Genomic DNA, 23,674 nt, shown 5'->3' on the forward strand with positions numbered 1-23,674 from the left:
TTGGCATAACAGTGCGCCAGCTCCCTTATTTAGATGGATAGTGGTTTTATAAAAGAGAGGAAGGTCACACTGTTGAGAGGATCCTCTGCTTCGGCCATTCAACTTTCCCTCAAGCTTTTCAACTTGTGAACAGGTAATATGCAGCTATTTAGTCACCAAGCAAGCTGAAGTCTTTCTTTTTTCATTTATTATTATTGTTTTGAATTATAATGAGATTCTAATACCTGTAATTCACGATGAAGGATTTTGAACCATTATCTCTGACTGTACTGGTTCTAGGGGAGCGTTTGCAGTAATATTTTCTGGTTTGGTGGCTGTCAGAGGTAATGCACCTCATATTCGTGTTTCTGTGGTCACTGTGTGTTTGATAATGAAATTTGCTCGTGGTTTATGGCAATACAGCTTCATTAACAAGGGTGAAATTACTGATTGTGGCTTGAAGCACCTTTTAATAACCTTTAAATATGCATGATATATATATATATTTTTTTTGCCTCAAGAAAAAAAAAAGTCTTTAATCTAATTTTTTTTATAGATTTTATTTTACCATTTTATTAAATATTTGCACTTTTTCATCTTTCAATGTGTCACCTTTAAGTTTTAAAGAGACAGAGTACACTTGTGAACCCACAAGTTTAGAGTAACACAGTGCAACATTAAAGCTGCGGTAGGGAACTTTTGACGCTCTAGCGGTTAATAAACAGAACTGCTTGCGTCTTGCGGAAGAACATCGTAGCCGGAACTACTTCTCTCAGTTTATATCTATGAAGAATCACAAAGGTACTGGGTTACTCCGCCGCGGTATCCCCGAAGCAATCTAAAATAGTCCGAATATAAACACTTATTATTAGGGGTGTAACGATACGCGTATTCGTATTGAACCGTTCGGTACGACGCTTTCGGTTCGGTACGCGGTACGCATTATGTATACCGAACGGTTCGTTGGAGTAATTAATTATATTTGAAAAAAAAAAAAAAAGAGAGAGAAAGAAATATAATGATATGCGTTCAACAAGGTAGCCCAATAACCCAAACAACGTAACAGGCAACGCCCCTGACACTCCCGAAGAAGAAAAAAACACCATCTTATATGTTTATGTTAGGCTACTCAGCAGGCGCTCGCTCACTCAGTACGCGCTGAAGGCTCGTTGCAAAATAGCCAATGCGTTTAACAGACTAGAAATGAGAAGATCCTCCAATAACCAACAGGTCTGGTGTTTGGGTGCACTTTGGATTCCCTTTAAGCTATAATGGTGATGGCAAGAGAGTGGTGGATAAAAAAACAACGGTATGTCGCATCTGCAACATGACAGGGTACACCAGCGGGATTACAAAAAAAAAAAAAAACAGCGGGAATATCTGGGATATATGCGTCAGTACTATCTGGGAAAAGACGAAAAAAAGGAGAAACATGCACGCAGCAAACTATCCCTGCAGCATTTAGACACTATAGCTTACAGGGAATCCAACCCAAACACCAGACCTGTTGGTTATTTTAGGATCTTATATTTCTGGTCTGTTAAATGCATTAGACATTTTGCAACGAGCCTTCAGCGCGTGCTGAGTGAGCGAGCGCCTTAGGGGCCGTTCACATATCGTGCCTAAAAACGCATGGAAAACGCTAAGCGCGTCTTTCTCCTGAGGCGTCTGTCTTTGCTAAGCAACAATGACGTGCTCTCTCCATGAGACGCGGAAATTTCAGCGAAGGATAAATGGATTTGCAGCTCTAAAAATCGCTTGCAGTAGCTCTGCTACTGAATTTATTTCAAAATTGCAATCCATATACAACTATGATCAGCTGTTCCTTCATCTTGGCTGAGCTCTCAACGTTGTTACGGGAAAGGATGAAGCTGATTGGTTGGTTTTTGTCACATGACCCGCGGTGCGCTTGCGGCATTCTGAAAAGTTGAGATGTTTTTACATTTTGCTGTATCTAAAACGTATCGAACCGAACCGAACCGAACCGTGACATCAGTGTATCGTATCGAACCGAACCGTGAATTTTGTGAACCGTTACACCCCTACTTATTATAGATGTACCCTAGTGATTCAGGACAAGCTAAAAACACGGTTTGGAAAATGGATTCATGGTGTACTCGCTTATTATATACATTTTTCTACATTTTGAACACAAACAAAGTTACGGAGCGCAGCTCTGATTGGTTGATTTTTACCGGGAGCGATGGAGTTTCAGCTCAGCTTTACAGAAACTCGCTGATCAGATCACAGAGACAGAACAACAACACCCGGACTCTGTTTTAATCATTCTCGGGGACTTTAATAAAGCCAATCTGTCCCGTGAACTGCCAAAATACAGACAGCATGTTACTTGTCCCACAAGAGACAGTAATATATTGGATCACTGTTACACCACAATAAAGGATGCATTTCACTCTGTTCCACGAGCAGCTTTGGGACGTTCTGATCACCTTCTGGTTCATCTAATACCGTCCTACAGGCAGAAACTAAAATCAGCTAAACCTGTATCAAGGACTGTAAAAAGATGGACTAATGAAGCAGAGCAGGATTTACAATCTTGTTTTGACCTCACTGATTGGAGTGTTTTTGAAGCTGCTGCCACCGATCTGGATGAACTCACAGAGACTGTAACATCATATATCAGTTTCTGTGAGGATATGTGTATTCCTACAAAGACTCAACTAATTTACAATAATGACAAACCGTGGTTCACTGCAAAACTCAGACAGCTCCGTCAGGCCAAAGAAGATGCTTACGTGAAGGGGGACAATGTCTTGTATAAACAGGCTAAATACACATTGGAAAAGGAGATCAAAGTGGCAAAGAGGAATTATTCTGAAAAAATAAGGACTCAGTTCACTTCCAACGACTCCGCATCAGTGTGGAAAAGTCTAAAGAAGATCACCAATTACAAGACACCACCCCCCAGCACTGTAGAGAATCAACGACTGGCAGACGATCTGAACGAGTTTTACTGCAGGTTTGAAAGAACACCCATCACCTGCCCTGAACGCCTCCCCACAAAACCATTCACACCCTTCACAACTCCTGCAACCAGCCCTGAATGCCTCTCCAAACTACCGTTCACACCATTAACAGCTCCTGCAACCCATCCTGAACACCTCTCCAATCAAGCACTCTCACCATTCTCACCTCCTGCATCCCCCCTCTCCCCCACACCTGCAATTCAGATCAGCGAGGATGCGGTGCGCCAGGTCTTCCGGAAGCAGAAAAGGAAAAAAGCACCAGGCCCAGATTGTGTTACACCAGCCTGTCTGAAATCCTGTGCTGACCAGCTGGCCCCCATCTTCACACAGATCTTCAACAGATCGCTGGAGCTGTGCGAAGTCCCTTCATGCCTCAAACGTTCCACCATCATCCCCATCCCTAAGAAACCCAAAATTACAGGACTAAATGACTACAGGCCTGTGGCTCTAACGTCTGTAGTCATGAAGTCATTTGAAAAACTGGTGCTGGGCCACCTGAAGGACATCACTGGGCCCTTGCTGGATCCTCTTCAGTTTGCCTACAGAGCAAACAGGTCTGTGGACGATGCAGTAAACATTGGACTGCATTATGTTCTGCAACACCTAGACAGACCGGGGACTTATGTGAGGATCCTGTTTGTGGACTTCAGCTCGGCCTTCAACACGATCATCCCAAACCTCCTCCTGCCCAAACTAAATCAGCTCTCCGTGCCCACCTCCATCTGCCAGTGGATCAACAGCTTCCTGACAGACAGGCAGCAGCTAGTGAGGTTGGGTAAATACACATCCAGTACCCGTACAATCAGCACCGGAGCTCCCCAGGGCTGCGTTCTCTCCCCACTGCTCTTCTCCCTGTACACTAATGATTGCACATCTAAGGACCTCTCTGTCAAGCTCCTGAAGTTTGCAGATGACACCACACTCATCGGCCTCATTCAGGACGGTGACGAGTCTGCTTACAGACAGGAGGTAAAAGAGCTGGCTGTCTGGTGCAGTCTCAACAACCTGGAGCTTAACACCCTCAAAACAGTGGAGATGATCGTGGACTTCAGGAGAAACCCCCCTGCACTCCCCCCACTCACCATCATGAACAGCACTGTGACTGCAGTGGAGTCATTCAGGTTCCTGGGCACCACTATCTCTCAGGACCTGAAGTGGGACATTCACATTGACTCCATTGTGAAAAAGGCCCAGCAGAGGTTGTACTTTCTCCGCCAGCTGAGGAAGTTTAACCTGCCACAGGAGCTGCTGAAACAGTTCTACTCCACCATCATTGAATCCATCCTCTGCACTTCAGTAACTGTCTGGTTCAGCTCAGCTTCTAAATCTGACCTCAGAAGACTACAGAGAGTAGTCCGGACTGCTGAGCGAATCATCGGTTCAACCCTCCCATCTATTCAAGAACTGTACTTATCCAGAGTGAGAAAAAGGGCTGTCAAAATCACTCTGGACCCCTCACATCCAGCACACTCCCTCTTTGAACTGTTGCCATCTGGTCGACGCTACAGAGCACTGAGCACTAGAACGACCAGACACAGGACCAGTTTCTTCCCTCAGGCAATCCATCTTATGAACAGCTTATAATAACAGCGGACACACTACACTTTATATTTATATACACACACACTTTATTTATCTAACACACATACTTAGTATACACTTAAATTTTTGCACACAATATATATGTACATACATAACTTCATTTTGTAATATACTTGCCTACAATTGTCATTTGGATATTGTTATTCACTATCTACTTATTTGTATTTTTTATTCTTTTATTATGTGTTTTATGTTCTGTCGCTGTCATTCTGTTGTACTGCGGAGCTTCTGTCACGTAAACAAATTCCTCGTATGTGTACATACCTGGCAATAAAGCTCATTCTGATTCTGAAATGACAATAGGACACTGGGAGGAGCCAGAGGAGCTTGATTTATTCACAGATTATCTGTCTCATATTCTACTGTCAGGACATAATGACAGGTTTAATAAATATGTAAAAAATATTTTTTTACAAAAGTTACCTACAGCACCTTTAATTCACCTTAATCACTGAACTGCTGTCATTCAGTAAGCTCTTCTAAGAGCAGTGGGATTCAAACCCACACTCCTCAAAGAGACTAGAGCCTAACGCTACAGCTTTGGGCCGTTCTCCTTAACAGAAAACTTTAATGTTCAATATCTTGTAGGTTAAGAACGCCCTTGCTGATGCAGTTCAGTCTGCTCCTCATGAAGCTGATCTGCTGAGGGAGCAGTTTCAAGTATGAAACCGATGCCATCCAGAGGATTGAGGAGCTGGAGGAAGCTAAGTATGAACAGGAAATATTTGGGTTTTCCATATAGTATACCATACACACATTTGACTGATTCTGTTTATTCATGAAGGAAGAAGCTGGCTCAGTGTCAAATTGGTGAGATGGAAAGAACATTCATGAACTAGAGAAAAATGGTAAGCAGTTGGAGCAGGAGAAAGCTGAAATTCGAGCAGTTTTGGAAGAGGCTGAGGTTTATTGAATGTGTAGATGTACCAGGTCTAGTTTCTCCAGTTATACACTAGAACAGTGGTCACCAACCTTTTTAAACACAAAATCCTTGATCTCAGCCTTTATGAAAGACGAGATCTACCTACTGAAGAACTTATTGAAAAAGATCCCAGATTGTCTTTCCAATTTGTGACCTTTTATTTATCATTTTAATTAGTGATGCACTGATCATGATGCTTCATTCCCATTTTTTTAAAAACTAGCAATTTTACCTAATGTTAATATGCTCTATACCAAGCAAACGTGTCAAATGTGCCAAATTTGAATCATGATCCCAACACATTTTTGATTTGATTTAGTGTTTATAATTTCAAGATTTAAGACGAGAACATACAGGTCTGACTTAAAACACATGAATGGAAATTCACTCTCTCTATGTGATGTATTTTATTTATCACTGTCACAGAAGATCCAGAAAATAACTGCAAAATAAATACAATACAGCACAAAGACTAGAGGAATGTAATGTATTTCTACTTATTTTTATATTACATTCTGGAGCTTCTGGGACAATGATAATGATATAGAACGACCAGTCTTTCGCAATCAATGGGTTGGCGACCTCTGCACTAGAACTTCTCGAAAATAATAAACAAATCAAACTTATTAGTGAAGTGATTACACGATGAAGATTTGAAGCAGTCATTTTTCTGAGACGCTTTTTTAGTTTGACTCTGTGCTTCTTGACTTCCAGACATTAATTGCTGTAGAATAAAGCGTGCAAATGAAAACTTCCCTGTGGTCTGTGCATTATTTGATATTTGGCACGCACTTTTCTATTCATGGGAACATACAGGCTATTTAGAGTAAATCATGTACACATGAATACATTTACATTCATTGATTTCACATAAGTTGTTTATTGGATAAATTATTCAAAATGTATTTTGATTTAAATGGGTTTATCTTTACAAATGTACCCACTGACCAGATGCATTTGAATTGCAATATGCAATGTGATGCGACATGCGAGTATTAGAGATTATTGGTGTTCAACACTATTTAAGTTTAACTTTATGGAAAAATACAATGATGGCACGGTAGTGATTACCAGCTGGAATTATAGACAAATTAATTGAGATGCTCCAACTTGTGTTTTGATCACTATCAGTAAATGTTCACAGAAATCCATAGAATCAAAGTAAATCTGAACAACTGGCCATCGCTAAAATCTAAATAAGATTAAATGAATGTAACTGTAATTTATGCACTTTTTTAATAATCTTTTTTCCTGAAATTCAAATTGAAAAATGTACCAGTTAAGAAACTGATTGTTGGCAGTGCATTCCTTTTGCATTATTTACCGATTCAATACATATGATGAATTCACTAAAGTTAACTTCCAATTCATTATAGTGGTTAAACTGCCAAGCTTTTATAATAAAATGTCATGCATTTCATTACTTGCATAATTATTACTTTACCTGATTGACATTATGTACATATGCTTACAAAATACACTTAACATTTGCTATATTTTCTTAGAGAAAAAAAAGGCACCTACCACATCATTGAATCTTTCAAGCATAAATGAATCTTTTGAATCATAAATATTTTGTAGATGGTTGGAGAATCATGGTGTCTTGCCCTGTTTGTACACTTTATAATATGAAGGATGCATCTCTCACTGACAAAAGTGTGTCTTATTAAAACTAAAAGAAATGGAAAAATCATTGTCAGATAAAGCTGAAAACATCTACTGTGATAAAAAATAACTAAAAAGGTTGCTTTACTTCATCTGTTTCACTGGCATTGCATCTTCATTTCTTCCAAGTGCATAAAACTTCAGACCTGCAAAACAAATGAAACAATAAATATATTAAACACCTCCAAAAGTAACAAAAGGTTAACAAAAGGGTTGACCCCTTCAGACATCCAGTAACGGGTGTATAACGAGAATAAAACACGTGAACATTGTATTTTATATGAACTGATCTTTGTTCATTTGCTTAAATGAACTCAGTTTTGGTTGCACTTTATTTTACAGTACATGCACTAACCTTTATTTAAACCTAAGAAAGTATTGGATAATATAAAGTAACTACATGGGTTAGGTTTAGGTTCAGGGTTAAAGTTAATGTAGTATACTATAATAAGTACAGGACTTTAAAATAAAGTGTTACCAATTTTTCATTATGCAAACCGAATAAATGCTTATTCCAAGGAAACAATGACCATTTCCTCTGTTTGTCTTTAAGCTTCATCTCACAATATAATGCTGCCTGTCGGTTAATAATAAACACTTGTCTTGTGACGGCATTGTTTTGCCCGAGTTGGGCATGTAACTTAAGTAGTATGTATATGGTTTGCAAGGGTGCCAACATGTACCACTTGACGTTTATTTATGCGCTTGGAGACCTTTGCAATCGAGGAATCTGCTTTATGTGTTCTCAGTGTCCCTCATCAGTTACTCCCATTTCGTCAGAGGCTCAGTAGGAATTTCACAGGGTTATCTTTGTACTCAAGGACAATGGGAAGGAAACAATGTGGAACAACAAAAAAGACGGTGTAAAGAGGATGACTGACAGTCTGTCACAGACCTCCATATGTTTCAGTGCAAACAATGCAAGCTGTGTAGTATACATATCTTCAAAGAGCTGATTATAGAGCTCAGTAGTTTTAGATACAAAAATAAATAAATACATTTTACATTAGAATATCGGTACCTCAAATTCAGTAGATCGTTTTCCCCAAAATGACAATCCTTCCAGCTTTAACTCACCCTTGTATGGTTCAAACTTGACACGTTTTTTCTCTTTAAACATTTTAAGAATGTTTTTGTCCAATGTTGTACTTCTAAATACGTTCTTTCGTTTTCCACAGATGGAAATAAGATGAGGGTAAGTGGACTATCCATTCAAGCAATTAAGTGTGTTCAATGTTGGACACTGTAAAGTGAAATCTGAATGAAGATGCACTTTATGCAGAGCCTTTACACATCTGAACTCAACCAACGACCAACATTTGGCAACTAAACACTCAATAATAAAGTGTGAAAATAATGCACCAGCATTGTTGGTTGATTGTCTCTAGTTGAGTGACCAATGTTCTTGTAACTCTGATGCAGCTGATATTAAAAGAAGCTAAGAATTGGACAAAATAGGCATTGCTCCAAGTTCACATTGAGGAGATGTGTATACATTTATTAACTCGGGCAGTGACATCGGCCTGCTGTGGACATACATATATGGATGCTGGTATTAGAGATCACACAAGCTGTTCTTCTCAATCAATTTAGAAGCACCCAGCAAGAATTTCACAGGTTATCTTTGTCTTCAAGTGTGAAGGCAAAGGAACAATGGCGTGTCAGCGATGAGGCCTGAGTGAAGCAATCGCGCCAGCTGGAAACTGACCTTGTCCTTATAGATTCAGCTGCGGCTGCTCGGGCGGATAAAAGCATCTATGATGGACAGAGTGAAATGAAACTTGGCTTGTCCTTGAGCAAGGTACAGATCAGTTGATACAAACAATGAGATGCATTCTTTTTTGAGCGAACACCTGCCAACTGATGTAAAAACCATTCTCCTTTTTAATCCAAAGAACTGAGATTAGCACTTTGTTCATAGGTGCAATGGTAAAAAAAAAAAATGCAAACATTATTTTCTTAGTATTTTTGTCTTGTTGTCCAGTGCAAACAAAAAAAAAAAAACCTAAAAATTCTTGAATAAAGATACATTTACTTGAAAAGCTAACTGAAAGTCAGTTCAAAATTGTACCTGTTTTTCCTTAAAACAATAATAAAAAAAAATGGTATGGGGTAAGAAAAATAATACTTCACCCCATTGGCATTTACTTTTTAAAAAGTACTATAAAAAGCAAAAACAAAACATAAAATCTAATTTCATTATGCGTCAAGTAAATACGCCCTGTTTTAGGAATGTTTAATGGAAAACTAGACAAAAATTTATTTATTTTTTGGTAGTGAGCAGAAACTTTTCAGTGCATTTCACATTCCACCATTTGTGACAGCAGCCAAAATCTTCTCCTGAATTCACTCACCTTAAAAAATAGCATTTGAAAAGCAAGCAAGTTCAATGAAAGTACATATCATGGCAAAGCATATTGTTCCTTACTGGCATGAATTACAAAATAAAGGTGCCTCCTCCTCCAGCAGACACCCAGACTATCATGTATCCTTACCAAACTGAGACACGGACATGCTTCAGAAAATTCCTGCAACCATATTTAGAGCACCTCTATCATTATAAAAAGGGGTGGAGAGTCAATGGCTTCAGACAGGTTTTCTATTGTACATCAACCGGTAAGCAATCAGAGATGCCTCAGACTTTATGACAGCCTGGTCTCACTAGTAATGCCTGTGGTGTAGATTAGGTATCAGGCACAGAGGGATGTTGTTTAGGATGCACTTTTGCTCATTATTGACTATAAAGGAGATAAATGCTTGATGTTAATCATTTCTGTTTTATTTTGTGTTTGGGTCTTTAGGACAGTAAACCATCAGTCTCTGAAGAGGTGAAGTACAAAGGTAAGTGACCCACATTTGGTCCCACATATTATAAATGTCTGAATAAGTGTAGAGCAAGTGTCTATATCTATAACTGACTGTCTTCTACACTAGATCTGATTTTAGCATTTCAAACGGATTTTTTTTTCTTCTTTAATTATTTTTATGCATCTTAAATAGACTCCTATGTAAAACATCTCTTGTGTATGCACTTGTGAGCAGAGTGAAAGATGGGGGATGCAGCGATGGCAGAGTTTGGCCCTGCGGCTCCGTACCTCAGGAAGTCGGACATAGAGCGTCTGGAGGCCCAAACTCGCCCCTTTGACATGAAGAAAGAATGTTTTGTTCCCGATGCCGCAGAGGAGTATCTTAAAGCATCTATTGTCAGTCGAGATGGTGATAAAATCACCTGTGAGACTTCAAAGGGAACGGTAAGTTCATATTTCTGTACTTTAAAAGACGTGTCGTAATGAGCTCAGTGATGTGTTTAAAATAAGGGTGGGATGATTAACTATTAAAATATTGTTAACGTGAGCCTCTCCATAAAGAGAACGAATTAACAGATCAATTGTATTTACAATGCACTGACACTATTTTCACTGATGTTATCCACAGACAGTAACTGTGAAGGAGGCTGATGTTCATCCTCAGAACCCGCCAAAGTTTGATAAAATTGAGGACATGGCGATGTTCACCTTCCTGCACGAGCCAGCCGTGCTGTTTAACCTCAAAGAGCGTTACGCAGCCTGGATGATCTACGTGAGTGAAGTCTTAAAACACTCACAGATTCACTTCATCACATATGAGCCGATCTAAACTTGCTGTGGATCTCTTACAGACCTACTCTGGGCTCTTCTGTGTCACTGTGAACCCCTACAAGTGGCTCCCGGTGTACAACCAGGAAGTGGTCCTTGCATACAGAGGAAAGAAGAGGAGTGAAGCTCCTCCTCACATCTTCTCCATCTCTGACAACGCCTACCAATACATGCTGTCAGGTGCATCTACATGACAGTTCAAAACCAGCACAGGCTATATGTCAGAAACTAGTGAAAATCAATTAAATGTTCATGCATACACCATTTATTTTTGCTTTTACAGACAGAGAAAACCAGTCCATTCTTATCACGTAAGCCTTTGTGTTTAATTAGATGATTTTTTTGGAGTTTATTTGTTACATTATGAATGAGTTATTAATAGATTTCTAAGACTGGTTTATGTTGACAGTGGAGAATCTGGTGCTGGAAAGACTGTGAACACCAAGAGAGTCATTCAGTACTTCGCCAGCATTGCTGCTGGCAGTGGCAAGAAGGAGACGACTGATAAGAAGGTTAGAAACAAATCCATGCACTGATCTTGATCAGGGATGTGAAGTAACAATTTATTTTAATTACCTAGTTTATACTTTCAGGGTACAATCTTACTTTTACTAGAATTTGTTTTAGAAGTCCTGTACGAGTGCTGTGTGATTTTCAGACCTGTTCACTGTTTGTCTGAACATAATTAAAACACAAAATATTTCTACAACATCAGCTAAAATATTCCCTGTTCTGTTCTTTACCATCGGCAGTTTATCTGTCTGTTTTCTAGGGTACTCTGGAGGATCAAATCATCCAGTGTAATCCTGCTCTTGAAGCTTTTGGGAATGCCAAGACCATCAGAAATGACAACTCGTCTCGCTTTGTGAGTTTTATCTGCCTTTAGTTTCAAAATATTACAGTTCAATATGCTGCAACTTAAGAAAACACATGCAAATAGAAAAAGTGATGTGATGTGTGACCAAGTATGGTGTCCCATACTCAGAATTTGTGCTCTACATTTAACCCATCACACACACACACACACAGTTGGCAGCCAGTTTTGCTGATGCGCCTGAGGAGCAGTTGGGGGTTTGATGCCTTGCTCAAGGGTCTCACCTCAGTCGTGGCATTTAAGGTGGAAGAGAGTGCTGGTCATTAACTCTACCCAATTACAATCCCTGCCAAACCTGAGACTCGAACCCACGACCTTTGGGTTACAAGCCAAACTCTATAACCATTAGGCCACCAATGCCCCGGCCACCAAAGCACCAGCAGACTAAGAAAACATCTTCATCAGTTTGACAACACATGTTCAACAAATATTTAAAACACAACCAAATACAGAAAAGCATTGCAAGTAGCTCACACAACAATAGCAATGTTTTAAGGGGTGTGAAACATCATGTACAGTAAAAGCTGGCTAATTTCCCTTTATAAAAATTGGTTGTTTTATTAAAGTAAAAATTGGTTGTTTTATTATAGTAAAAATTGGTGGTTTTATTATAGTAAAAATTGGTGGTTTTATTATAGTAAAAATTGGTGGTTTTATTATAGTAAAAATTGGTGGTTTTATTATAGTAAAAATTGGTGGTTTTATTATAGTAAAAATTGGTGGTTTTATTATAGTAAAAATTGGTTGTTTTATTATAGTAAAAGTATAGTAACCATGTTTTTTTGTTGTATTGGTTACTATTTTATATAAACACAGCTGTACAAATACCATGGGTAAGCTATGGTTAGTGTAGCAAAACCAGGGTTAATTTGTGGTTACCATGGTTAATATTCATTCAAGTTACAGTAATTGAGTATTTCATCATCTTATTTGTAACCCTGGAGCACAAAAGCAGTCACGGGGGTATATTTTTAGCAAAAGCCCAAAAAAAAAAATATGGGTCAAAATTATCGATTTTTCTTTTATGCCAAAAATCATTAGGATATTAAGTAAAGATCATGTTCCATGAAGATATTTTGTAAATTTCCTACTGTAAATATATCAAAACTTAATCTCTGATTAGTAATAAGCATTGCTAGGACTTAATTTGGATAAATTCAAAGGTGATTTTCTCAGTATTTTGATCTTTACAGATTTTCCATCATAAGAATCATAGGAATCATCATATGATCAGGATGTTAAAATAAACATAAATCTCACCTTTCAGAGTAGACATTGATAAGCATGTCCCTGCCAGGTTTGTCACTTGTTTCGGTGAGTTTGCAGCATGTGTTGTCAAACTGATGAAAAATTGCATGCGTTTTTTCATTTGCAGTTTGTTGAGCTCGTTGAACACCGTAAAATATGCTGATATGATACAAATAGAATGACATTTAGTTGTTTTTCTTAAACAGGGCAAGTTCATTCGCATTCACTTTGCTGCCAGTGGAAAGCTTGCTTCTGCTGATATTGAGACTTGTAAGAAAAACATTTTCCTTTGTAAATCCTTAGCAACTTTTCCATTTCGAAAAATGATGGTAAGATGCCGATGGTAAGAGCTTAATTTCTACATTTCTACAAACAGATCTGTTAGAGAAATCCCGTGTGACTTTCCAGCTCAAAGCTGAGAGAGACTACCACATCTTCTACCAGATCCTGTCTCAGAGAAAACCAGAACTTCTGGGTAAGCAAAATCACAACTTTGGCAACAAAACTGCAAGTGATGAGAGGTAAAGTTGTAAAATATAATTTCATCCTCTCAGAGATGCTGCTGATCACAGCGAACCCATACGATTACGCCTTCATTTCTCAAGGAGAGACGCAAGTGGCCTCTATTGATGATGCTGACGAGTTGATGGCTACAGATGTGCGTTATCCAAAACATCTATAAATCTCAAGATACAGACTTCTCAAACTTTGGAAATCAAGTTTGCATAACATGCAATGAAATGCAGTTAATTAGTAGAGACATTATATTTACTACAGGAAGCGTTTGATGTGTTGGGCTTCACCCAAGAGGAGAAGAACAGCATCTACAAGCTGATTGGTGCCATCATGCACTACGGCAACATGAAGTTCAAGCAGAAGCAGCGAGAGGAACAGGCAGAGGCTGATGGGACTGAGGGTCAGTATTAGGAGAAAACACTGAAATTATATATATAATGAATATACAACTATACTTGGTATAAGGTGTGCATGTGTGCCTAACCTGAAATTACCACCACATTATTAATATACAATGTAGTTTTTGAGTAACAAAGCTATTTAATTGATACAATTTCATAGGCAAGCATTGACAATGGGTTTCTATACTCATGAATGTGTGTGCTTGTGGACAAATGGAAGATTCTTTGACATCAACCATTCTATTCTTATTCTATTTTGGGAACAACAGATGCTGATAAGTCAGCTTATCTGATGGGCCTGAACTCTGCTGATCTCATCAAGGCTCTGTGCCACCCAAGAGTCAAAGTAGGGAATGAGTGGGTCACCAAGGGACAGAATGTCCAGCAGGTGGAGACTACTACTTAACATCCCTACACCATTAATATAACCATTAAAAAACACAAGTTTTTCTATAGAATTTTAATGTATCATATTGGATAGGTGTACTATGCTATTGGAGCTCTTTCCAAATCTGTGTACGAGAAGATGTTCCTCTGGATGGTTGTGAGAATCAACCAATCCCTGGACACCAAACAGCCTCGTCAGTACTTCATTGGTGTGCTGGACATTGCTGGATTTGAGATCTTTGATGTAAGATTACATCTACTGATTACTGTTATTCAATAGCTTCAGTTTTTTGTTACTTTGCCATTGGGAGTATATCTGAATATTAACATATTCCCGCTGCAGTTCAACACCTTTGAGCAGCTGTGCATCAACTTCACTAATGAGAAGCTGCAGCAGTTCTTCAACCACCACATGTTTGTGCTGGAGCAAGAGGAATACAAGAAGGAGGGCATTGAGTGGGAGTTCATTGACTTTGGCATGGACTTACAGGCTTGTATTGATCTCATTGAAAAGGTATGTTTTTAAATTTGAGAGATCTCAGGTATTGGTCCAAGAAAGCTGTTCAGATCATTTCATTCTGTTCATTTTAGCCCATGGGTATCATGTCCATCCTTGAAGAGGAGTGCATGTTCCCTAAAGCCAGTGATGCAACATTCAAAGCTAAGCTTTATGACAACCATTTGGGGAAATCCAACAACTTCCAGAAGCCCAGGATTGTCAAGGGTAAACCAGAGGCGCATTTCTCCCTGGTTCACTACGCTGGCACTGTGGACTACAACATCAATAACTGGCTGGTGAAGAACAAGGACCCTCTCAATGAGACGGTTGTTGGCCTCTATCAGAAATCCACCATGAAACTGCTGTCGAACCTGTTTGCTGGATATGCTGGTGCTGACTCAGGTGTGTTGCAGAAAAATGAGAAAGAATCGTAGAAACAAGATTTTTTTATTTTTTTGAGATTTTTCATACATATTTTTTGTAACACCAGCGGAGGGCGGCGGAGGAGGTGGCAAAGGAAAGGAGAAGAAGAAAAAGGGCTCTTCTTTCCAGACAGTATCTGCCCTTCACAGGGTAACATATAGAGCGCCTTTTATACAGAGTAATACTGAAACTAATCTTTTAGTATGACTTGGTTTCTTAATATCTTAAAACAAGGACTACAACCTAAATGTATATGGGATGAGTGATGATTAACATCTATCCACAGGAGAACCTGAACAAGCTGATGACCAACTTGAGGTCAACTCACCCTCACTTTGTGCGCTGCATCATCCCCAATGAGACTAAGACTCCTGGGGCGATGGAGAATCCTCTGGTCATGCACCAGCTGCGCTGTAACGGTGTGCTGGAGGGCATCAGAATCTGCAGAAAGGGATTCCCCAACAGGATCCTGTATGGAGATTTCAAACAACGGTAAGTTTAATTTGGATTGCAGATTCTCTTTAATGTTTTTCTTTAATCATCATATGTACAATGGGTAACTTGTGGGTAAAATATGTACAGTATATTAAAAAAAAAACCATCAACTGCATTAATTTATTTCAATTAATACTCTGACTGTGACAGATACCGCATCCTAAACCCTGCTGCTATCCCTGAGGGACAGTTTATTGACAGCAGGAAAGGAGCAGAAAAACTACTGGGATCTCTGGACATTGATCACAACCAGTACAAGTTTGGCCATACTAAGGTATGAATGAACATGTTTAAAAATGGTCTGGATCAAACCGATTTTCACACGATTTGCCACTCTCTCTTTTCTCATTTGATCAAATATCAAATATTTCTCTGAAGGTGTTCTTCAAAGCTGGTCTGCTGGGTACTCTTGAAGAGATGAGAGATGACCGTCTTGCTCTCATCATTACTGGGATTCAAGCAAGAGCTCGCGGTATTCTCTCAAGAATTGAGTTCCAGAAGATTGTTGAGCGCAGGTTAGAAATCAGACACTCAATGAATTTGAGATTAACAGTATTAATTGGTTTTAAAATATTAACGTGTACCATTATATTGCAGAGATTCTTTGTTGGTGATCCAGTGGAATGTACGTGCCTTCATGGGTGTCAAGAATTGGCCCTGGATGAAGCTGTATTTCAAGATCAAGCCTCTTCTGAGATCTGCTGAAGCGGAGAAAGAAATGGCCAACATGAAGGAAGAATTCCTGAAGTTGAAGGAGGCTTACGCCAAATCCGAAGCCCGCAGAAAGGAGCTTGAAGAAAAGATGGTTTCTCTTCTCCAAGAGAAGAACGACCTACAACTTCAAGTCCAAGCTGTGAGTTTCTGATTTTAGGAATTCATGAATGAAATTCAACTCAAAATTATATTTAATCATACAAAGACATTATCTGTATACAGGAGCAAGACAATCTTTGCGATGCTGAGGAGAGATGTGAGGGCCTGATCAAGAACAAGATCCAGCTTGAGGCTAAAGTCAAAGAAATGACGGAGAGACTGGAAGATGAAGAAGAAATGAATGCTGAGTTGACTGCCAAGAAACGAAAGCTGGAGGATGAATGTTCTGAGCTCAAGAAGGACATTGATGATCTTGAGCTCACTCTGGCCAAAGTGGAGAAAGAGAAACATGCAACTGAGAACAAGGTCTGTTTTCAACTCTGAACATGTTAGAGATGCAAAAATGGTGCGTTAAGAGTTTCTTGATACAATGGCATGAATCTACAGGTTAAAAACCTGACAGAAGAGATGGCAGCTTTGGATGAGATCATTGCTAAGCTGACCAAGGAGAAGAAAGCTCTGCAGGAGGCCCATCAGCAAACGCTGGATGATCTCCAGAGTGAGGAAGACAAAGTCAACACACTCACCAAAGCCAAAGCCAAGCTGGAGCAACAAGTGGATGATGTGAGTAGTTTGTTGACATTTCTGATGTGAATGAACCTATGAACTATTTGCTAAATAAAATACTATGTTATTGTTGTTCCAGCTTGAAGGTTCCCTGGAACAGGAAAAGAAACTTCGTATGGATCTGGAGAGAGCTAAGAGGAAGCTTGAGGGAGACTTAAAGTTGACCCAAGAGAGTTTGATGGACCTGGAAAATGACAAACAGCAACTGGAAGAAAGGATTAAAAAGTGTGTTGTACTTTATCAGTACTATTCTTGTTACTTACATATTTTCGTAAAAGTTACTGCTTCTTAAGAAATCATATATTATTGTAAATGATGTATTGAAATTATGCTGTTAATGGAGCCATGGATATAGCCATTGTTGCTTATATGGCGTTTAAACTTAAAACATTCTGAAACACAGGAAAGATTTTGAGATCAGCCAACTCAGTAGCAAGATTGAAGATGAGCAGGCAATGGCAGCCCAACTTCAGAAGAAACTGAAGGAGTTGCAGGTAAACTTGATGATTCTTTAAAAGTTGGATAGTTGGACCGTTAGGAATGCTAGATGTAATATTGGTTTTCCTCACATTACCAGGCTCGCATTGAAGAGCTTGAGGAGGAGCTGGAGGCTGAGAGAGCTGCTCGAGCCAAAGTTGAGAAACAGAGAGCTGATCTGTCCAGAGAACTGGAGGAGATCAGTGAGAGGCTGGAGGAGGCTGGTGGAGCCACTGCTGCCCAGATTGAGATGAACAAGAAACGTGAAGCTGAGTTCCAGAAGCTGCGTAGAGATCTTGAAGAGTCCACTCTACAACATGAAGCCACCGCTGCTACACTGAGGAAGAAACATGCCGACAGTGTGGCTGATCTGGGAGAACAGATTGACAACCTTCAGAGAGTGAAGCAGAAGCTGGAGAAAGAGAAGAGTGAACTCCGACTGGAACTGGACGATGTGGTCTCCAACATGGAGCAGCTTGCTAAGGCCAAGGTGATAAATTCTTGTCTCCTTGTTAACTTCCGTTGTTCCTTAATGTTTGCAGTAAACTTTTTATTCATCCACTTTGTCACTTCAGTTTCATTTACAGCTTCATTAAATGTATATATCTATGCAGGCAAACCTGGAGAAAATGTGCAGGACCCTTGAAGACCAGATGTCAGAATACAGAACAAAATATGAAGAAGGACAACGCAGCATCAATGACTTTACCATGCAAAAAGCTAAGCTACAAACTGAGAATGGTATTTACTTTAAGATTATTTTATCATGTATTGTTAGATAAATACCCCAAATCATGCACGCTTTCTGTAATGCAATAGTTATACTTGTATCTAGGGGAGCTTTCTAGACAGCTGGAAGAAAAGGATTCCTTGGTCTCACAGCTAACAAGAGGCAAGCAGTCCTACACCCAGCAGATTGAAGACCTTAAGAGACAACTAGAGGAGGAAGTCAAGGTATATTTTATTTTTAGATATTTATTACTAACTTTTCCATTGCATTTTTATGCACAGTTGACAGGATATTTTCAATCCTCATAGGCTAAGAATGCCCTGGCCCATGCAGTTCAATCTGCTCGTCATGACTCTGATCTGCTGAGGGAGCAGTTTGAGGAGGAGCAGGAAGCTAAAGCTGAGCTGCAGCGGAGTCTGTCCAAGGCAAACTCTGAGGTGGCTCAGTGGAGAACCAAGTATGAAACTGATGCCATCCAGAGGACTGAGGAGCTGGAGGATGCCAAGTAAGAAATAGGAAACACCTACAAACCTAAATTACTAAAATTACTGTAAAGTAATGATTCCCTGGACTATTTTTAGGAAGAAGCTGGCTCAGCGTCTGCAAGATGCAGAAGAAGCTGTGGAAGCTGTTAATGCCAAATGCTCCTCACTGGAGAAGACCAAACACAGGCTGCAGAATGAGATTGAAGATCTCATGGTGGATGTGGAGAGATCCAATGCTGCTGCCGCTGCTCTGGACAAGAAGCAAAGAAACTTTGACAAGGTGAATTAAACACACTTACTCTGTGGATAAATAATCTTTCAGTATTCATCAAGCTCCTATGGTAGCTAATCAAATAATCTATTGAACAAGGTCCTGGCTGAGTGGAAGCAAAAGTACGAGGAGTCTCAGAGTGAGCTGGAAAGCTCCCAGAAGGAGGCCAGATCTCTGAGCACTGAACTCTTCAAACTGAAGAACTCTTACGAGGAGTCGCTGGATCATCTGGAGACCATAAAGAGAGAAAACAAGAACCTCCAAGGTGAAATTTCACTCAAAGATTTCACGTCACATAAATAGAATATTTATCTAGACTTTTTATGTATTAACCATTATTACCTTGCCTATTAAACAGAGGAGATCGCTGATCTCACTGAACAAATTGGTGAAAGTGGAAAGAACATTCATGAACTAGAGAAAGTTCGTAAGCAGCTGGAGCAGGAGAAAGCTGAAATTCAAGCAGCTTTGGAAGAGGCTGAGGTATATTAATTGTGTAATGTAAAATTTCTGTTGCCATTAGATACTTGATATTTAAAATGTTGAACATGTAGTCTTCTTGATTAAAAATTTCTCATTAACTGACAGGGTTCTCTTGAACATGAGGAAGGTAAGATCCTGAGGGCCCAACTAGAGTTTAATCAGATCAAAGCTGATATTGAACGTAAGCTGACTGAGAAAGATGAAGAGATGGAGCAAGCCAAGAGGAACCAGCAGAGAATGGTTGATACTCTGCAGAGCTCACTGGAATCAGAGACTCGCAGCAGGAATGAAGCTCTCAGACTGAAGAAGAAGATGGAGGGAGACCTCAATGAGATGGAGATTCAGCTCAGCCAGGCTAACAGACAGGCATCAGAAGCCCAGAAGCAACTCAAGGGTCTTCATGGACATCTCAAGGTATGTTTTACCATCAATTTGTAAAGCAAAATGAAATCTTATAAAGTTCTGCAGTCTATTCATATAAAAAAAAAATTATCCATTACAGGATGCCCAAATGCAGCTGGATGACGCTCTGCGTGGTAATGATGATCTCAAAGAGAACATCGCCATCGTGGAGAGACGCAACAATCTGCTGCAGGCTGAACTGGATGAGCTGAGATCTCTGGTGGAACAGACTGAGAGAGGAAGGAAACTGGCTGAGCAGGAACTGCTGGACGTCAGTGAGAGAGTCCAGCTCCTGCATTCTCAGGTATGACACATCTGTACTAGATACACACCAGTAAACCCTCACAATATCATCTAGAGACTATATGAATGTCAATATTGTCTATGTGTAGAACACCAGCCTGCTGAATCAGAAGAAGAAGCTGGAGGGAGATAATACTCAGCTTCAGACTGAGGTTGAGGAGGCAGTGCAGGAGTGCAGGAACGCTGAGGAAAAAGCCAAGAAGGCCATCACTGATGCTGCCATGATGGCAGAAGAGCTGAAGAAGGAGCAGGACACCAGCGCTCATCTGGAGCGCATGAAGAAGAACATGGAGCAGACCATCAAGGACCTGCAGCACCGTCTGGATGAAGCTGAGCAGATCGCCATGAAGGGAGGCAAGAAGCAGGTCCAGAAACTGGAAGCCAGGGTAAGCTGCTGATGTTTATATCAAAATATTTATTTTCTTGTAATTTAAATACTTATTTGATTTGATTAGCTAACCATCTTGCACATCTCTTAGGTGAGAGAGCTGGAAAATGAGGTGGAGCTGGAACAGAGAAAGGCGAGCGAGTCTGTGAAAGGAGTCCGTAAATATGAGAGACGCATCAAGGAGCTCACCTACCAGGTCACTTACTCTCACCAACAAATAAATGTCTTTGTTTTTATACCATAAATATAATTTTCACACATTCACTGTGTACCATTTTTACAGACTGAGGAAGACCGTAAGAATCTGGCACGTCTTCAGGATCTGGTGGACAAACTCCAGCTGAAGGTCAAGTCCTACAAGAGAGCTGCTGAGGAAGCGGTATGTTTATGATAATTATTTTTATAATTTTTTTATTTATTTTTTCCAAATTTGTTACAATTTGGAACACCTTAATATAAATTGGTTCATAAAAAAAGTGTGTTTCATCTGATTTTGAGTCTTCAAAACATTCCAAAACTCTTATCAACCCCAATATATTGTTGTTCAGGAGGAGCAGGCCAATTCTAACCTGGGCAAGTTCCGTAAGCTTCAGCATGAGCTGGACGAAGCAGAGGAGAGGGCAGATATTGCCGAATCTCAGGTCAACAAGCTGAGAGCCAAGAGCCGTGACACTGGATCTAAGGTGACACAATACACAGTCATCACCAGCAAGCTCAATTAAAATTTGGATTAATTTTATTCTGAAATTATGGTGAGAAAAAACTGTTCAAAATGTAATAAGTCAAAATTATTATTAAATGCACACCCATATATATATATATATATATTTTTTTTTTTTTTGGCAAAGATAACTGTCTTAACACTTGCCTAGCCAAAGTCAGTTTTTAAGAGCTAATGCTAAAAAGTCTAATGAACAATAAATAACTTTTTTGCAGTTGAAAATAGAAAGCAACAAAATACCTTCAACCAAATATCCTCATTCATGTCTCTTCCTCTCACAGAAAGGGCACGATGAAGAGTGAAGCTCTCGCATCGATCTTTCTAAAAGGCTTGTTCAGTGTGATTTCATTATCTGTAGTTCTGTAGAATAAAATGAATGTGCAAGTTAAGTCCCTGCTTCTCTGCTATTGTTTTGTTGTTGTTGTTTTTTTAACATGATGCTTTTGCAGTTGCCTTCAATACATTGGGTGAATCATACCACTTTAGAGGATTATTAAGACTTACCTTTTGGGGAAAAAAATAAAATCAAGCACAAAAAAATAAAAAAAAGTATATTAAAAAGCTTATGCAAAACTAAAAGCTTTAGATTATAAAACAGAAAACATGCCTTAAATGAATCCTCAGAATTTTTGTGCTTTTAAACTAAACTTATTAAGTGATTAAATCTGATTATATAAAGTATGTCACAAGAGGACATACTTTATGAGTAATTTATGGTTCTGTTCCATTCACATACATTGACTGAATGATTGAATTGAAAGCATTGAATAAAAGATCAACTAAAGAAATTTAACCTTTCAATTGGAAGAGCACAACATTCCTCATTTGGAATATCTCAGGTTAGGTTTTAGAAGCTCTAAAGGACAGTAATGACTCAAGTTTAAAGCAGGTTTCACTTACTGATGAAAATGCATGAAGATTTAACAAAACGTGTGAACACAAATACAAATGCTTCAGTTGATTTGCAGCTGATTTCTTACCTTAATCAGTTTCCTTGTGGCCTTGCATCTGAAAATGAAAAACCCCATGGCTTACTTTTAAATACCAAATTAATCCTTACTTATCTAGATAATTTAGGGGAGAATAATTGTGTGTGTGTTTGTATGTGCACACTGGGAATTGTATAAGTAATTCAAGGTGATGAGCAGGTCAATGATAGGCAGATGACTAAAGGTGGAGTCAACCCTGAACAGCTGAGAATGGAGAAGTGAAGGGGAGGAAACCAACTATTCTTCCCCTTGAAATGATACCATATAGGATGTATGTTATTTTAAGGCTTCAATGAGTTAATTGCTTATTGACAGTTTTTACTGTGATGGTGGAAATATGGTGAAGTTGGTTATTTTTAGATAATTAACAATGCAATATCTTCAAATTTGGTCTTTTATTAGATTTGAAGACAAATGGTGACAAATTGCGAACAAATGGAATATATTTTATTGCCATAATTTGAACTTTATTTTATTACCAAAAAAGAGAAAGGAAAAATAAACCCTAATATTTTAAAGCTCTTCAGTCGGTATGAAATATCAGACACCTTGTGACCAGCAGCACATTGTTCTCCCTGTGTTGGACATCAGTAAAGTCAATGCAGCCAACAAGTGTGCCAACATCTATAACTAGATGCTCTTATTTATGTGCATGGAGCACCTGCTTCACGCCAGATCTCAACATGTGGGCAGAGCTGTCCTCAATTGGCCAGAAGCACTCGGGAAGAATTTCACACGGTTTTCTTTTTCTAAGTCACAGAAGCCGAGGTAAAGGTATATCTTAGTTTGATTGACTCCAACAGGTTTGGTTAATTGTCCAAAGGTAAAATCCAGTTCATGAACATAAACCAAAGGACTTTCATATACTTTCTTAATGATTTCTCTTGAGTATCTTCTCTTGGGTATAAGCGTAATAATTACACTCAAGTGTGACGGTTTGTAAATCCTTCTCATCTTCACAGGGAGATCTTAGAAAGTGTCTTCAGTGGGTTTCATAATTAACACCCTTCAGACTATTAAACACTATGGCAGCGGGCGAGTTATTAACACTCATCACACATTTCTTGTTTCTCCTTGTTAGTCTTAATGTCTTGACCCAAATGTCTTGTCTAGTGCTCAAATGTCACTGCTGGAAAGCGGCTCTGCAATTTGAACCAGCTTATTAGTTTAATGAGATCAATTTTACAGGTCCCGAAATTTAAATACATATTTGTACTTGAAATAAAAAATAAATAAATGGGAGAAGTGTATATAAAAAAGCAGCGAATGCCTTATGAATATAATCTCTAGAGAAAGGTCACTTGCTGTCTGTCGGTGGATGTAGTCGGGTAGATCATGCAAGCTGTGCCTCT

General features: G+C 39.2%; 1 protein-coding gene and 1 long non-coding RNA gene across 2 annotated transcripts in view; both read left to right on the forward strand.

Moving 5' to 3' along the window:
• The first annotated feature begins 40 nt into the window (after positions 1-40).
• On the forward strand, positions 41-6,197 carry LOC128012825 (uncharacterized). Its single transcript, XR_008183192.1, has 4 exons — positions 41-133; positions 280-323; positions 5,157-5,276; positions 5,353-6,197. It is a non-coding gene; the product is annotated as an uncharacterized LOC128012825 (long non-coding RNA).
• Positions 6,198-9,737: 3,540 nt separating this feature from the next.
• The window catches only part of LOC128013073 (uncharacterized), a 46,982-nt gene continuing 33,045 nt past the window's right edge, over positions 9,738-23,674 (forward strand). The window contains 39 exon segments of the mRNA XM_052595800.1: positions 9,738-9,771; positions 9,957-9,996; positions 10,198-10,406; positions 10,591-10,734; positions 10,814-10,970; positions 11,074-11,101; positions 11,200-11,302; positions 11,563-11,655; positions 13,119-13,182; positions 13,289-13,387; positions 13,467-13,570; positions 13,690-13,828; positions 14,099-14,217; positions 14,311-14,460; positions 14,560-14,730; positions 14,808-15,117; positions 15,206-15,288; positions 15,425-15,630; positions 15,784-15,907; positions 16,012-16,148; positions 16,231-16,486; positions 16,570-16,812; positions 16,894-17,070; positions 17,153-17,298; positions 17,477-17,567; positions 17,651-18,040; positions 18,165-18,291; positions 18,386-18,504; positions 18,589-18,785; positions 18,862-19,045; positions 19,136-19,301; positions 19,395-19,519; positions 19,625-19,933; positions 20,022-20,225; positions 20,314-20,610; positions 20,704-20,808; positions 20,896-20,991; positions 21,161-21,295; positions 21,615-21,631. Of these exon segments, the coding sequence (XP_052451760.1) occupies positions 10,206-10,406; positions 10,591-10,734; positions 10,814-10,970; positions 11,074-11,101; positions 11,200-11,302; positions 11,563-11,655; positions 13,119-13,182; positions 13,289-13,387; positions 13,467-13,570; positions 13,690-13,828; positions 14,099-14,217; positions 14,311-14,460; positions 14,560-14,730; positions 14,808-15,117; positions 15,206-15,288; positions 15,425-15,630; positions 15,784-15,907; positions 16,012-16,148; positions 16,231-16,486; positions 16,570-16,812; positions 16,894-17,070; positions 17,153-17,298; positions 17,477-17,567; positions 17,651-18,040; positions 18,165-18,291; positions 18,386-18,504; positions 18,589-18,785; positions 18,862-19,045; positions 19,136-19,301; positions 19,395-19,519; positions 19,625-19,933; positions 20,022-20,225; positions 20,314-20,610; positions 20,704-20,808; positions 20,896-20,991; positions 21,161-21,295; positions 21,615-21,631 (5,816 nt within the window). The 5' untranslated portion in view covers positions 9,738-9,771; positions 9,957-9,996; positions 10,198-10,205.

The sequence above is a fragment of the Carassius gibelio genome, chromosome B24 (assembly GCF_023724105.1).
Source record: "Carassius gibelio isolate Cgi1373 ecotype wild population from Czech Republic chromosome B24, carGib1.2-hapl.c, whole genome shotgun sequence".
NCBI lineage: Eukaryota > Metazoa > Chordata > Actinopteri > Cypriniformes > Cyprinidae > Carassius > Carassius gibelio.